Source organism: Schistocerca gregaria, chromosome 4, assembly GCF_023897955.1.
Source record: "Schistocerca gregaria isolate iqSchGreg1 chromosome 4, iqSchGreg1.2, whole genome shotgun sequence".
Taxonomy (NCBI): Eukaryota; Metazoa; Arthropoda; class Insecta; order Orthoptera; family Acrididae; genus Schistocerca; species Schistocerca gregaria.
In genome coordinates this window covers 499,721,011-499,735,974 of record NC_064923.1, presented here as the reverse complement: position 1 = coordinate 499,735,974, position 14,964 = coordinate 499,721,011, and the positions used below count along the sequence as shown (strand labels likewise).

Here is a 14,964-nt window from a genome sequence, read left to right as displayed (position 1 = left end):
TAACATCTTCATGACAGTGTGATTCAATCCAGAGTGTATATAAAAGGTTATATTTTGATTGTTCCAAGGAATAAAGTGCTTCTTCAGTATCAGTTGTTAGTCTAGGTGGTAGACTTTATTACTGAAGAAAGTCCCTTTTTCTGGCGAATCTGTTGGACTTAACAGATTCTATTTTTCGAAATAGAGGACGTTCGAAATGACAATGAAATGGCTTTTCTTTAATATTAATGACTGACAGCAAATGAGTACTGTTTGGAGTTCCACATTGGGCCAATCCATAATGTCTTATTCATTATAAATTGTTATAATAATAAATTGGATTGGATGTAAGTATGTCTTTTTTGGGAAATGTGGCAAAGAGTAGATTCTGAAGTCGTTGCTGTACCACATGTGACAAACACCTATATGTAGGTGGACTAATTTCATAGCTGGTAACAATTTAACATTAGTTTGTAGCAAGCAGTGTTAGTATTGGTTTATTGCCTTGTTTGCTTTGATAATGAGTGTGCAGCTGTACTGTTTTCATGTGGCAGATCTTAGCTCGTTTTGCCACTACTTTGATACCTGAATTTTTTTTGTACCTTGCAGTGCCCAGGTTTCAAGTTGGACGCTGATGGGAAGCCTGATCCTACAGCAGTTGTACCATATGCAGATGAGGCCAAGTTTGTCGTGGAAAGCATGTTGCTTCAGAGGGATGTTGAAATTGTCCTGGAATCTGTCAACAATAACAACTTTGTTGGCAGCATCCTTCACCCGGTGTGTGAAGTCATTTATTTCTTCCTGCAATTTTCTTCTTAATAGGTTATATTAATTTTTTCAATATTATGAAAAGGAAAGTTGCCACTCACCATATAGCGGAGATACTGAGTCACAGATAGGCACAACAGAAAGACTGTCCTGTTGTTGTGCTCATTTGCGACTCACCATCTCCAGTGTATGTGAGTGGCAACTTTTTTTCATAATATTGTTACATTCCGTCCTGGATTTTCCATTGTTTGATATTCATTTTTTCGTCTTACAAAATCTCACTTATTATATAACTCAAGTTCAAAATTTGTTGTTACTTCTTGGTTTCTTTTACTAATGCAATAAGTCTGTAGTTTTCAGATTTTTGAGTTTTTGTCCAAATGAAATTTGTCTTTTCTAAAACATGTTCTAAAACATGTTCACTTTCATTTTATTGCAGAAGGGAAATATTGCTGAAGTCCTCTTGAAGCAAGGTTTTGCACGCTGTGTTGATTGGTCAATGGCATTCATGACAACGGGTGCTGAAAAGTTACGGGCTGCAGAGAAAGTGGCAAAGGAAAAGAAATTGCGCTTGTGGAAAGATTATCAAGCAACAGGTCCACAGGTACAGTATGAACACTGTGTGTGGCTTCTCTGTAAGCCAGTGTACTGACAATAAAATCTTAATTGTTGTGAATCTGTTTGTAGGTTTCTGGAAAAGAAAAAGAGTTTTCAGGAATTGTAGTTGAAGTTATGAATGGAGATGCCTTGAATGTTCGTTTACCTGATGGCAAGGTTAAAAAGGTGTTTTTAGCCAGTATTCGGCCACCAAGGTCAGTTCTTCCTTCCCCACTGTTAAGTTTTCTGACTAATGATAGAAACATAATCTTTATTATTTAAGATGTGATGTAAAAAAGTATTAAGTTTCTGGTATTTATCATTGGAAATAATGTGGACAGTTTGCTTGCAGGCAAGCAGATGGCAAGACAGATGATGCTCCACAACAGAGAAACAAAGTTTTCCGTCCTCTGTATGACATCCCATGGATGTTCGAAGCTCGTGAATTTCTTCGGAAGAAACTTATTGGGAAAAGGGTTAATGTTGTTGTTGATTACATTCAAACAGCAAGAGACAACTTTCCTGAAAAAATATGCTGTACAGTAACTATTGGAGGAGTGTAAGTAGATAGTAATTTTATCTGAAATCATTATTTTAATAAGTTCCACAAAATTGAGTGCTTTTTGACTTAGAAACAAATTTAAAAAATGATACAATTTGCACAGAAATGTAATAATTGTGGTGTTTGAACCTTTGCTGGGTAGACTGTTCAAAGTATTTAATAATAGTACTGGGACTACTTACTTAATTTGACAGGGAGGATATTTTTTAGCAATTTTTTACCATTGGTTAATTGTGCCTGACTCGGAACAAAAACAAGAAGTCAACATCACACTATTTAAACAGAGTAACCCATGTCCGGACATCCTGATTTATGCTTTTCATGATTTCCCTAAATCGTTCCAGGCAAATGCTGGGATAGTCCCTTTGAAAGGGAACAGCTGACTTCCTTCCCCATCCTTCCCTAATCCGATGAGACCAATGACCTTGCTGTTTGGTCTCCTCAGCCGAACAACATGAACATAAACACAAACACAAATGGTAATAGGAAGATGAGCATAGTGTACACAGAGGTTTTACTTTACTTTCACATCATCGAAAGTTCTTAATTGAATTTAGCTGTAAATATTGTGCCAACAAAACCTTCAGGATTCTGTATTTAATATTACCCTCATGCATCTGTAAACGAAGATGTCTCCTCTTTTGTTTAGTTATGAGAAACATATCATTAAATTTACAATTGATCTGTTATCACAGTGTGTGATCAAACTTTCTACTTATTTCTGACAAAATTAAAAAAGATATGCCTCTTAATTGAAGTGAGGAAACCTATCCAGTTGGAAGAAAGAATAATAGCAATACATTTTAAAATACATCAGTGTGGCAGCAATTACATTGAAAATAGCAACAGTGTGTGATGAGAATTAAGATCCTGAGAGTAATCTCATTCATACTCAGCTACTGCTAATTACCTTGTTATTGTTAGTTCAAAATTTATTATGCAATTACTTAGACATTCTGGTTAGATGTAAGAGAAGGCATGAAGGCCCAAATTTTGACAGGTAAAATAAATATATAAGTAAACTGTTTACTCAAAACGTTCATCTGACTCCATCTGTACAATTATTAAATGATCATTATCTTTACTGAATTTTCTAAAATACTGCCATTCTGCCTTGTTTTTTTCCTGGTGTGCAGTGCACGATTGACAGATTTCTTTTTCAAATCTTTGGCGGTATCTTCACTAATAATCTTGTTGGTGAGTGCTCAAACTGTACTAGATTTTTAAAATTACTGCTGCCAGCACAACATTTGATATGGTCTTATCATTTTAAGCACATCTTGGGAACATTATCAAGAATAATTGTTGACAATGTAGGCACATAATGTGCAAACCAATACTACTGACTATCCTCTCCCTTGCCAAGAAAGAGCTGCCTGAACTTTCCCCACTAAGTGTTTGATGAAGTTGCTTCAGACATTGCCCAGTATCAGAAAAAATAGTAATAACAGATAAAATGGTAACTGAGCAACTGTAAGAAGTGGAAAACAAACAAAATCGCGTTGCGCAATAAACAATCCCACATGAGAACACACTGTCTGAAACTGAAGCATAATGCTGCAGTAAATATTGTGGTGGGGGGCTGAAGATTGTTTGGCAGCTGAAGGTGATTGCTGTGGGTATGGGTCTCCTGTTGAGCTTATAGTAATTTTGAACAAAATGCCTTATTTACTCAATTACTAGATAGTTTTTTCCCAAACTCATCAGTTGAAAAATTCAGGGCCGTCTTTTGTTATTCACAGAGTGAACTAGAATTTGTAAGGCTAGGTCGACAAACAATACTCGTGCTCGTGATTTCCCGGTAAGCTGGATACAGTAATGACTTCGCTCAAACAATCACGTGACATATGACTAGCATGGCACTAATGCATGGGATACATGAGAAACTGTGAACTAGCCACTATTACAGACTACAGTCTTTTGATCTGCTCAAAATTTGACAAGTTTGTGAAAAGCAAGTGAGCATAGCACTAAATTCGTTTATCTTACAGATTCTTGTTGTATTTGAACAGGTTTGCAGTAAGTTCTCGTACATGTTTGGATACCATTTACAAACATTAATGGTGCTTTCAAAGTAAAGGTGATATTGAAAGATAAAAATGTTATTCTTTAAAAAACATTACTTGATTCTGAATGCAAGTCATTATTTTATTTGGTTACAAGAGACTGTTATGAGATACCAGTTGGGTTACAAATGAGGTATTTGGTTGCTGCTCATGTATTAGAATACTAAGTACAAGTGTTACCGTCTTTCAATCGACAATGATGGTGTCATTCAGATAAAACATGAAAGATAATTAATGCAGAATAAAATGTCTAAAATACAAAATAAATTATATTAAACTAATTGGCATCAGAAGAATAAGTTACAGTGGCAGGACCTGCTGTGGAGATAGTACCAACAAATATCAGTCGACTGTGGATGAGTGAAAGTTTGAGAATAGAACTGGATTGTGATCGAGATCTTTCATGTATGTATTAGTTGATGTTATACCTCCTCGAAGATATTTCAGTCAGATTCACATTTGTTCAAGCACGGTGCTACAGAAGGTTCAGGAGGGGAAGCAGTGACACCCAGCTTTGCTGAGAACAATGATGAGTGTGAATTGGAGTGGTGAGCAAGCAGCAGGTTGCATCATGCTGCCAACCAACAGAAAACTGTACTACATAGTTTGGATTTTTATGAACACTTAACGCTGTTTAAACTGCAGTTTGCCTGAATCCTTTTGAAACAACTTCAAAATTGGACAAATTCACATTAGCATATATTTCTGCAGGGGACAGAATAGTCTAAATTGTTGCAGCAATGTCATCGATGCTTACCTAAGTTATGATGGGAGTGAAAAGGGGTATGTCAGCTGCTGGTTCTACATAGTGAATGAGGCAGACTGTATGTTAGGAAACAAGAAACATTGTAACATTCTCACATCAATATAGAAGTGAAATCCGATAAGTTTCCAGCACCCAAAAAAAAGGTCCCACCATAACTGCAACCATGGAAATTTGGAAATTGCAACACTTTTGAAACAGCCAAATATGTGTGATGAGGTGATATAGAAGGTAGGTTCCAAATGTTTCTGGCCTGACTCATTTTTTTAATGTTGTAAAAATAAAAAATAATGCTAGTTTTCAAGTAAATCACTCTTTGATTACCAAACTACAAAAAGCAAAAGCATGCAAAAAGATATACAGTGAAACCCAATTTTACGTTTTGATGTGGTCCAGCCTTAAAAAATGCAAAATTAAGGAAAATTCAGACTTGAGGAAAACGTTAAAACCCCAAAAATACGAGCAAAACTATGTGTAATTGGCATATATGATTAAAAATAGCAATCATTTGTATACAATTTGCCTATGTGTAGGTAGTTATAAAAAAATAAAGATATGTAACAGCACTTAAAAACTCATAGAAAAAATTGAAATTAACATCTGGGTACAAGCTAATCAAGCTATTTTTTCTAACATGCTGTGACCACAAATCATATGTTCAAAACACATGTTTTGGGGAGATCATCCTTTGTGTGCTCACCCAGAAAAAAGCAAAAATTGATGAATATGTGGAATAAAACCAAACTCATCAGAGCAGCTAAATGGTTAAACCATAAGCTTAAATGTGAAGATCTGCTTAATGACAAACTTTGTCACCATTGCTGTTATTATTTAATGCTTTTCTTAAGAGCTGCAGTTCATATTCCCACCACCAATAATGTTTTATTTTAGGCCTGATGAGAGAAATAGACATGAAAAAATGAGTTTACTTCCTCAGTTGATATTACTAGCTTATTAGAAGTCTGGTCAATGTATAAAATGTAAATGTGAAAGAAAACTAGAGTGCTACAGTTTTGCTTCATGCCCTCTGTCACCACTGCCAGTCTTTACAATCTACAATGTGGGGTGTAAAGTGCATACATTACTGGTGTATGTAGGTGTTGCAACTGTTATGTGTCGGATTTGAACATGAAAGTCTTTAAAATGTGCTGTCGCAAAACCCTTTGTCTATTTCCATGTGATGTGTCTGTCATAGCACATTATCTGCACGAAAAGTATATTTTCAGCAATTCACAAGATGTTTTCATCCCTACCTGCATTCCCGTTTTTATAGAGTCACTCCCCCTCTCCAAACATCCAGTAGGCGGCTTATTTTACATTTGTTAGTGTGGTATGGTGGCTGCATTGTCTATTTGGTAATGTAACAAGTCTCCAGTCAATCAGAGTCCACTAGCCAGAATGGGGGACATTTCCTTGATTACTCAATTTTTCAATTTAAAAGATTGACAATTGATATTATTGCTGAATGCATTACATTGGAGATTCATGCAAAAAAATGAAACTCAGTTGTAAGTGGCACAAGAAGAGGTGGTGGATGGGCCCGTTCATCATGTATTGGCTCAGTCTGGAACACTTGGTGTCAACTGACTTGTTTCTCCATTATTGCTGCAACCTAGCAGTAGTTGTATTATAATTTAATGGTGAAACTCAGTGTTGCAGGATGTCTCAGCAGCACTGATCGTGAATTATGTCAGCATTTCCTCTATCATGTCTCCCCTATTATCTGTGATGGGCTAAAAATACTCCCTCAACTCTTCCATCACCTGTGGAGTGAACCGCCTTTCGTTTGTGCCTCTTATAACTTCTTCAGTCACATCAAATGTCAGTAGGAAGGAAACGGGATGAAGTCAAGCCAGATGTTGATTACGATCTTAGAATTGAGGTAAACCTTACTAGGAAGATGTGTAAAATCGGGGAAATTTCAGTATTGACATTATGGGTTTTTCACAGGGGCTATGAATGTAAAATCGATGTAAAACTGTATACTTTCAGGAAACCAGATAAAAAAAAAATCAATATCATACCTCAATGAGGAACTTGAAACTTTCAGCACAGGGCAGTACCATGTAGAGTAACTATGGCTCAAGTTTAAAAGAATAGCTGATATGTACTGGATAAATATATACCTAGTAGAAACCCCTTATAATGGGAGGGAACCTCCATAGTATACGGTGACTAAAGAAACAGTTTACTGCACAATAGGTATAAAACAAAGTGTAAAGCTATAGATAAAACGCTGCTGAATGAAACGCATTTGGCTGGCAAGAGAGCAGTGCGTGATGTCCTCAGTGACTATTGCGATGTCTCCAATGACTGCCATTGCAAAATATTGTCAAATGGTCTTACACAGAACCCAAAGAAATTCTAGTCGCATGTAAAGGCTGTTAGTGACTCCAAAGTTAGTGTCCAGTTCCTAGCGAATGAGACAGGAACAGAAACTGAGGGGAGCAAAGCAAAAGCTGAAATGCTTAACTCTGTTTTCAAATGTTCCTTTACAAAGGAAAATCCAGGAGAATTGTCCCACTTTAATCCTTGTACCACCAAAAAGATGAATGAAATAAGTATTAGTGTCAGTGGTGTCGAGAAACAGGTGAAGAGTTAAAACTGAACAAAGGCCCAGTGGAATCCATCAGATTCTACACTGAATTTGCAGCTGTGGTAGCCCCTCTTCTAACTATAATCTGTTGTAGATCCCTTGAACAAAACACCATGCCCAGTTCTTGGAAAAAGGCACAGGCCACACCCATCCCCAACAAGGGTAGTAGAAGTGACCCACAAAACTAACATCCAATGCCCTTGGCATCTATTTGTTGTAGAATCTTAGAACAGATTCTGAGGTCAAACATAATGACGTATCTTGAACAGAATGACCTCAATGCCAACCATCGTGGACTTCGAAAACATCAATCATGTGAAACCCAACTCAGCACTTTTCTCATGTGGCATACTGAATGCTTTGGATCAAGGCAACCAGTATTTCTTGATTTCTGAAAAAAAATTGTCTCCATACTGCACCTATGCTTATTGTCAAAAGTTCAATCATCTTGTACTACGTTACTTTCAAACTAGATGGCATTGGCTTGTAGCATGCAGGCACAAAAAGCGTAACAAAACACTAGCTTCGTGCCAACTTCATCAATGTTTCGTGTTTATTGTTGAGTGTTGTGAGTTTTTGATCTTTCGGAATGTCTCCCAAAACAAAGTGAAATGAAAGTGAGCATGAGAGAAAGAGAATCAAGGATGTTATAGTTCATGGGTTGCCGTATGATGACTACAGTAGGTAAGCAGTTGCTGAAAAAATTTTCGGTTCTGATTGCAGGTAAGGCACCATTCAACAAGTTCAGTGTAATATAAATTCCATAGTGTTTGCTACAAGCTGTATGATTACTTATTAAATTCCAAATGCCGAATGGAATGCTTTCAACTTATCAATGAGGATGATCACATCGAGATACTTTCATACTTTTTAAACATGGGGGAAAAACAGTCAGGATATTTATCTACAAGGATTATTCATCATCCCACCATATTTCATTTATCACTTTTCCAGATCACACCTGGAATTGTAAATCCTGACAATGTTCAGAACACTGATCATTGATCAGACAATTAATCCAACATGGAGAATCTTCTAACGAAAGAATCCACCGTCTTGGATAAACAGCATCGTGGGTCCTAGATAAGACAACTCTCGGATATGGTGGGGTGTCACTTACAAGATTGTGGTGAGTTGGAACATCTGGCAGCCCAACAGACAAAAGGCAGACAGATACTTAAACTCAGTGAACCTGGAAAATTTGCTTTCTTTGCAACATTAAATATAAATTCAATAATGAAAACTGGTAAACTGAAACACTTAACAGACATAATGAATCAACACAGAATTCTAATAACAGACCTTCAGGAACTTCGAAACATAGATCAGGACCCATTTGAATCTGGGGGATACTCTCTCTACAAAGAGCCTCTGGGGAAAAAGAGTAATAAAAAGTGCCGTGCAATTGGGAATGGGATTTTTGGTTCATAATAGCATATGATACTCAGTGGAGGACTTCTCGTCAAATTCGCCAAGAACAGCAATCTTAACAATCAAAACACAGAACAAAATATATACACTGATTAATGTCTATGCACCAACAAATGACAAAAACATGAAAGATAAGGAAGGAAGGCAAATATTTTGGGAAGAACTGGACCAACTGGTGTCAAACGTCCCTGACATTCATATTAAAATCTTGCTAGGAGTTTTCATTGGAAAAATTGGGAAAGAAAGAAAATGTCGCACTGCTGTTGGTAAATGTCCGGCTCATAAACTGAAAAACAAGAATGGTCAAAGACTATTTGATCTTTGCATAGATCATGGACTTATTCTCGAAACTAAAAGATTCAAGAGAAGACCGCATAAGGTAATGACATAGAAATGCCCTAATGTTAAAGACCTTCATAGATAAATCTGAGAGCAGATTTTTTATTCTTTATAGATCGTCAGTATAGTAGATGGCAAACAAGCAATTTAGACTTCATGACCTCAGTACTGATATGCTAATGGGTGTACTAGCAAAAATTTAAAGTGATCCAGAGTCAATTGCTTCAGACATTGAAAGTGAATCAGATGAAATCAATCAGCAACCACAACTTACTGTACCTGATAAGAACATAGTTCAATGTGCATGAAAGTGTTTCTGTTGAGAGTGACTGTTCGCATTAGTGACGTCAATGATAATGATGTGTGTGATAATGTAGAACTAATAGAGCATATAGAGTGGGTGCAAGACATACTTGCAAAAGAAACTATTGAATTTTCATGTAAATAGGGTTCAAATATTCTTTCTGACAAAACAAACTCCATTAAAATATTTGGCTGCTTATTTGGTCGTGGTATATCTAGTATACCTTGTGTTTCAAACAAATTTATATGTGACACAAACTTGGAAGTTCCACCAGTTTCAAACCAACTGAAACTGAGGAAATCAAGTAGTTTATTGCCATCAATTTATTAATGGGGATCAAAAAATGTCCTTCATGTAAGGATTATTGGTCTTCTGACCCAGCTCTCCGTGATTTATACATTTCAGCTCTCATGCCTCGGAATAGATTTTCATGGTTGCTAGGCCATATACATGATGATGATGATGATCAGCAGCCAAAAAGTGAAGGAAAAGGTTATGATAAACTGTGACGATACGCCCACCTGCTGGACTATCTAAAGCTGTCAGCACACGAACCGTGCTGTCGAACGTTGACGTTGAGTGTACCAAGTTCAACGTGCTGAGGAAAGTACCATGTCCAGTCAATAAGGACACAGGCTTCTAAAAGTTCAATTATAAACAGTGCATTACAATATTCGTATTAATCTAATAATAACTATCAGAACCTAAGAAGATAGTGACGCTACTCACTACACTAAACCAACACCACGCCATGTGAACTTAATCATGTTATCTTAAGCCTCGCTGAAATCTTTAATTGTAGAAATGTTACTAATTGAAATTTAATTACAACAAATTGTACAAAGAACAATACGTTTTGGGTGCATCTTCAATGTGTCGCTGCCTTCAAATAGCCTACTCTCGTAATACGTAAGTCACAGTAATTCTTCTGCCACAAATATGATGTTTCTCTTTATTTTATTGGAAACGAATCACACAGTTATCAGGTTTTCCAGTAATTTTCAATTTGTTGGTGCCCAGAAACTGCAAATATACGTATAGGCTTGAAATGAATGCCAATATGGTGCCTCACAACTCTGTACTGAAGGGAGACAGCGCGTGTGTGACATAGGTGGCGTTGTGCCCTCTCATTGGTCAACACTCAGACGCACTCTCAGAATATCTGACTTGCCAGATATTGCTCTGCGTGTTCGGAAAGACTCCCGAACGTGCTATTCTGCGCTCTGACGTCAAACTCGGCACACTCAACGTTCGGCTGCACGGTCCGTGTGCCGACAGCTTAAGCAAGACGCTCTTAAAAATTATTTGCCAACAGAACATCTTGCTGTGGCTGAATCTATGATTTGATTCAAAGGTAGGTCAAGCCTAAAGCAGTATATGCCACAGAAACCTATAAAATGTGGATACAAATTTTGGGTACTGTCAAATGAAACTGGACAGTTTTCCAAATTTCATATATATACTGAGAAACTTGGGCACACACGCACATATACACAAACTCAACTCTCATACACGACTACAGTCTCAGACAACTGAAACCACACTCATAACAATATTGTTACATTCCATCCTGGATTTTCGATTGTTTAATGAGATGACTACTATTATTGGTATTTGAATGGTCTGTGATGTAAATTGTCTCAGTTTTTGTATGCACTTAAGTGACAGTGTTTGGATAAAAACAAAATAAGGTGGGAAAATGCATTAAAACTTGCATATGACTTTGTGCCAAATTTGGCAGCTGTCTGTTAGTAAAACAAATTTAATGCGAGTAATCATGCGCGATACCTAGTATCTCGAATTGTTCCACAATAGATCATTAGGGCTGAAAAATTTGTTGCAGAATAACTGCCTTGTGTACCATCTACCATTAATGGCAGTATGCCAGTAATAGCCTGTGGGGCAACAGAATGAACTCCACAAACAGTATTCAGGCATTAGTTTCTATTCCACTTTTTTCGAGCAAAACTCATAATTTCACCACCACATGATGTTCACTCCTAACAGCAAAACATGGCACTAGAAACACTGGCAGTGACCAATCAAAATTACATTTTTAGTGACATTAAATATTTGCCATTATACCAATTTTAAAATTAGGCGTTTCATTGTCTACACTTTGATAACACAAGAAGAAATAATGTAAAAAAGAATAGTGTACATTAGTTTGTATCTTCACTCCTTTTTTTTTTTTACCTACCGAGTTTGTTTGTGGATTTTAATCATAATCAATCATCATCCTAACAGCACAGTTGTGAAATTTATATCCTCGTTGTCACTGATATTCCTGTTTCATTCAAATATATTGATACCCGAAGGGCTATGGTGGAACCAGAGAACACAGCTATTTTGACACACCCTCTTTTGTTCCCATCATACTTCACGGTGAGTGTTGACAGCATTCTTGCAGGAAACATTTGTCCAGTTTCAAAGTTAATTCAAAGGGATTCAGGCAAACTGCAGTTTAAACATGATAGATGTTCTAAAAAAACTGAAGTATGTGGTGAAGGTTCGTGTGGATGGCAGCACACAGTAATTTACTGCCTGCTCACTACTCCTATTCCTGCAATCATCGTAGCTCTCAGCCAAGCTGGTATCACTGTTCCCCATCCAGTCCTTCCGCATTGCTGTGCTTGATCAACTACTGCCGAGGTCTTCTATAACACCACCAACTAATACATACATAAAAAAATGCAGTTATAATTCAGTAAAATTCTCAAACTTTCACTCGCCCTGCAATCTAGCCTCATCTTATAATAGAGTTAATACGGTAGAAGTGATTAAATTATTGTAAATTGTCGATCTGTTTTTACAATAATCACCTAAAATATGTATATTTCTGGACACATTATGGCATTATGCTGCTATGAAGAAGATACCAACAGCTGCTAAGCCAACTTCTTAATTCAACAACTTAATTTGTTGAAACTGGTAAAGTACAATAAAAATATATTCGCTTCTGATGACTGAATTTTATTTTGGAAAATTCTTAAGAAATCATTGACGGAAAACACTTCCAAAGACTGGACAATTACGAGCAATAATGACAAGCAGCAGCAGCAGCAACTATTGCTGATTTAAACTGTAATCAAACCAAATTACAAGGATATTACATATGAAAGGTTGCATTATTATTGAAGTTTTAATTGTCACACAAAAATATAGAATTAATTTATGAAATTGTTGAAGCTTTGTTGGAGTGTGTTTGCATATTTCCTGTTGGCTTGGGTCTCAGTATCTTCAGCAGTTGTATGTTGGCGAATGCTTCGAAGGTTCGCCAGCACGAGTGGCTGACATTATCATAGGTTACATTTCTGACGCCAGCAGTGGAGGTTAAGCCTTGAACAACACGTTACTTGTGTTGACGAAATGTCAGAAAACTACTTGAACAAATATTGGCTGAAAAGCCAGAGGCAAAAGCCAATAGGCAATACACCAATTAATTTATTGTTTGCAAATACACTTACACAGCCCTCATACGCTTTGATGTACCTGCACTACAATAATGCAGCATACAGCTAGAGGGACTGAAATAAAATGGCATAGTCCATTCATAAAGTGCAGAAGTGCTGCACAATTTGTTTTGACCCCTCTAATGATGCTGTGATGGGGTGATTTCAGTGTGTACATGTACTGCAGTGAAAGATGAAATTCTGCCAGGATCAGAATTGAAATTAAAATGACAAATATTTGGAGCATGCTTACTAATCCATAACACTCGCCAAGAAAAATTAGAAAGTACCTAAACAGAGTTGCTCTCCCATTCCTGGGAATGCTCTTTTATTCTGCCTTCTGTACTGCAATAAGTAAGTTGGTGGATCACAAAGATGTACCTACTTCAGAAATAAACAACCCTCTCCCTGCCCAAGGCCAGAGGGCCCTACAAGGGCTGCCAGCGATTCTTCAATTTTGTGAACTCCAGATTACTTTTTGAAGTCATTTTACATTTAAACCTTTCAAACAGTCCAAATTAGAAGCCGGCTCCAGGCATTTTTGTTTGCCATTTTCTACTCACAGTTATAGTGCTAATGTGACTCACTGCTTCCTGCAATGTCTGATGCAAGTTCCTCTGCAATGGGTGTTGGAACACAGGCTGTTCTGGGAAAGTAACTTAACTTTCAGTCTACTTTTTCTGTCCAGACCACCAGCCATTTAGGAGGACTAGGGAATGACTGCTCCATCAACTCCAAGCTGAAGAAAGCCACATCCTTACAGTAACCAATCCTGTATGAGAGAATAGCTGTGGAAACAGCATACAATCACTGCCACAAAACTAAATGTCACGCAGCCCACCATTTTTTGGCAACAGAGATAAATATTTCTTATGAGGGTTATGAGCCTCCCAGCTTTAAATATTCAGTTAACGTGTAGGTGGTTTGCGTACCCCTCTTTCAAGTTAATGTTAGGAAAACAAACTTGGCATACAAATCTAAATTGCATAACTAAAACCATTCAATAGAAGTTAAAATGATTAATGATCCATAAAAATGACCTAACAACAAAAATCAACAGCTGATCATTGCCGGGTAGGGAAGTCCTACTACTGTTTTGGTGGAAAGCAGGCAAATACTCAAACAGCAATGCTCTTGAGTGTGTAGACTAAAACTGTTCCCTGCATTTCTTTTGAAATACAGAAAACATGCTACATATAGTCGGGGTCCTCCCATTAAATCTGCTTCCCTGATCAGATTATGATCCGTGCATCCCATTAAGTCCTGTCATACAAATTATTGAACTCACTGTGAACTGTTACCAGGTGTGAATGCTCAGTTTTTGAGAAGCTATCAGATTGAAAAGGCCAGCTACTTGCTTCCGAACATAGTCTGAATTGAAACTTCCTGGTACATTAAAATTGTGTGGCGGACCAAGACTCGAACTTGGGACCTTGCAGGAGAGCTGTGAAGGTTGGGATAGTAGGAATTGAGGTACGAGCGGAATTGAAGCTGTGGGGACGGGTCGTGAGTTGTGCTTTTGGTAGCTCAGATGGTAGAGCACTTGACGGCAATAAGCAAGGTCCCTCTTTGATTAGGTGCTTCACCCTGTCCTACTGTTCCTATTTTCAACTCCAGTTTGTGAAGGTTTGTTCCTTAGGATTTCACTTCATGCTTGAGGTTCGCTGCTGTCCTTTCCTCTTTTTCTATTTTCTTGGCTACCTTTCAAAGTCTGCTTTTTTCACTCCTCCTACAAATTGGGTAAATAGAGCCTGACAATTTTATATCCCCTGCAGTATTTCTTTCTTGCTTTTTCTCCTCCCTTTCCTTTGTATCTTTTTTCCCCCCTTTCCTTCTTTCTGTGCTTTAATCTGTTCTCCATTTGAGCATTTTGCAACATTATAGAATGCAGAATCTGCTGTAATGAATCTTCATGGTTACCCTCAATCATCTTAGCCTTACCTTAAAATTTCCACTAATAAAAATGCCACTAAAGGAAACATACACAACACAGTTGACACTTCATACTAAACGTTGTGCTATAGACAGGTGCATAAAGCCATAGATCTTACATTCAGTTGACAGATTAAGTGTAGTTGTTGCTGTATCGTAACAGTGATTTAGATCA

At 37.3% G+C, this 14,964-nt stretch overlaps 1 protein-coding gene across 1 annotated transcript in view; it reads left to right on the top strand.

The window, feature by feature from the left end:
* The window catches only part of LOC126267995 (staphylococcal nuclease domain-containing protein 1), a 90,134-nt gene that overhangs the window by 20,066 nt on the left and 55,104 nt on the right, over positions 1-14,964 (top strand). Inside the window, exons 6-9 of the mRNA XM_049973358.1 lie at positions 589-756; positions 1,187-1,351; positions 1,435-1,559; positions 1,697-1,903. Of these exons, the coding sequence (XP_049829315.1) occupies positions 589-756; positions 1,187-1,351; positions 1,435-1,559; positions 1,697-1,903 (665 nt within the window). The remainder of the gene's footprint in view (positions 1-588; positions 757-1,186; positions 1,352-1,434; positions 1,560-1,696; positions 1,904-14,964) is intronic.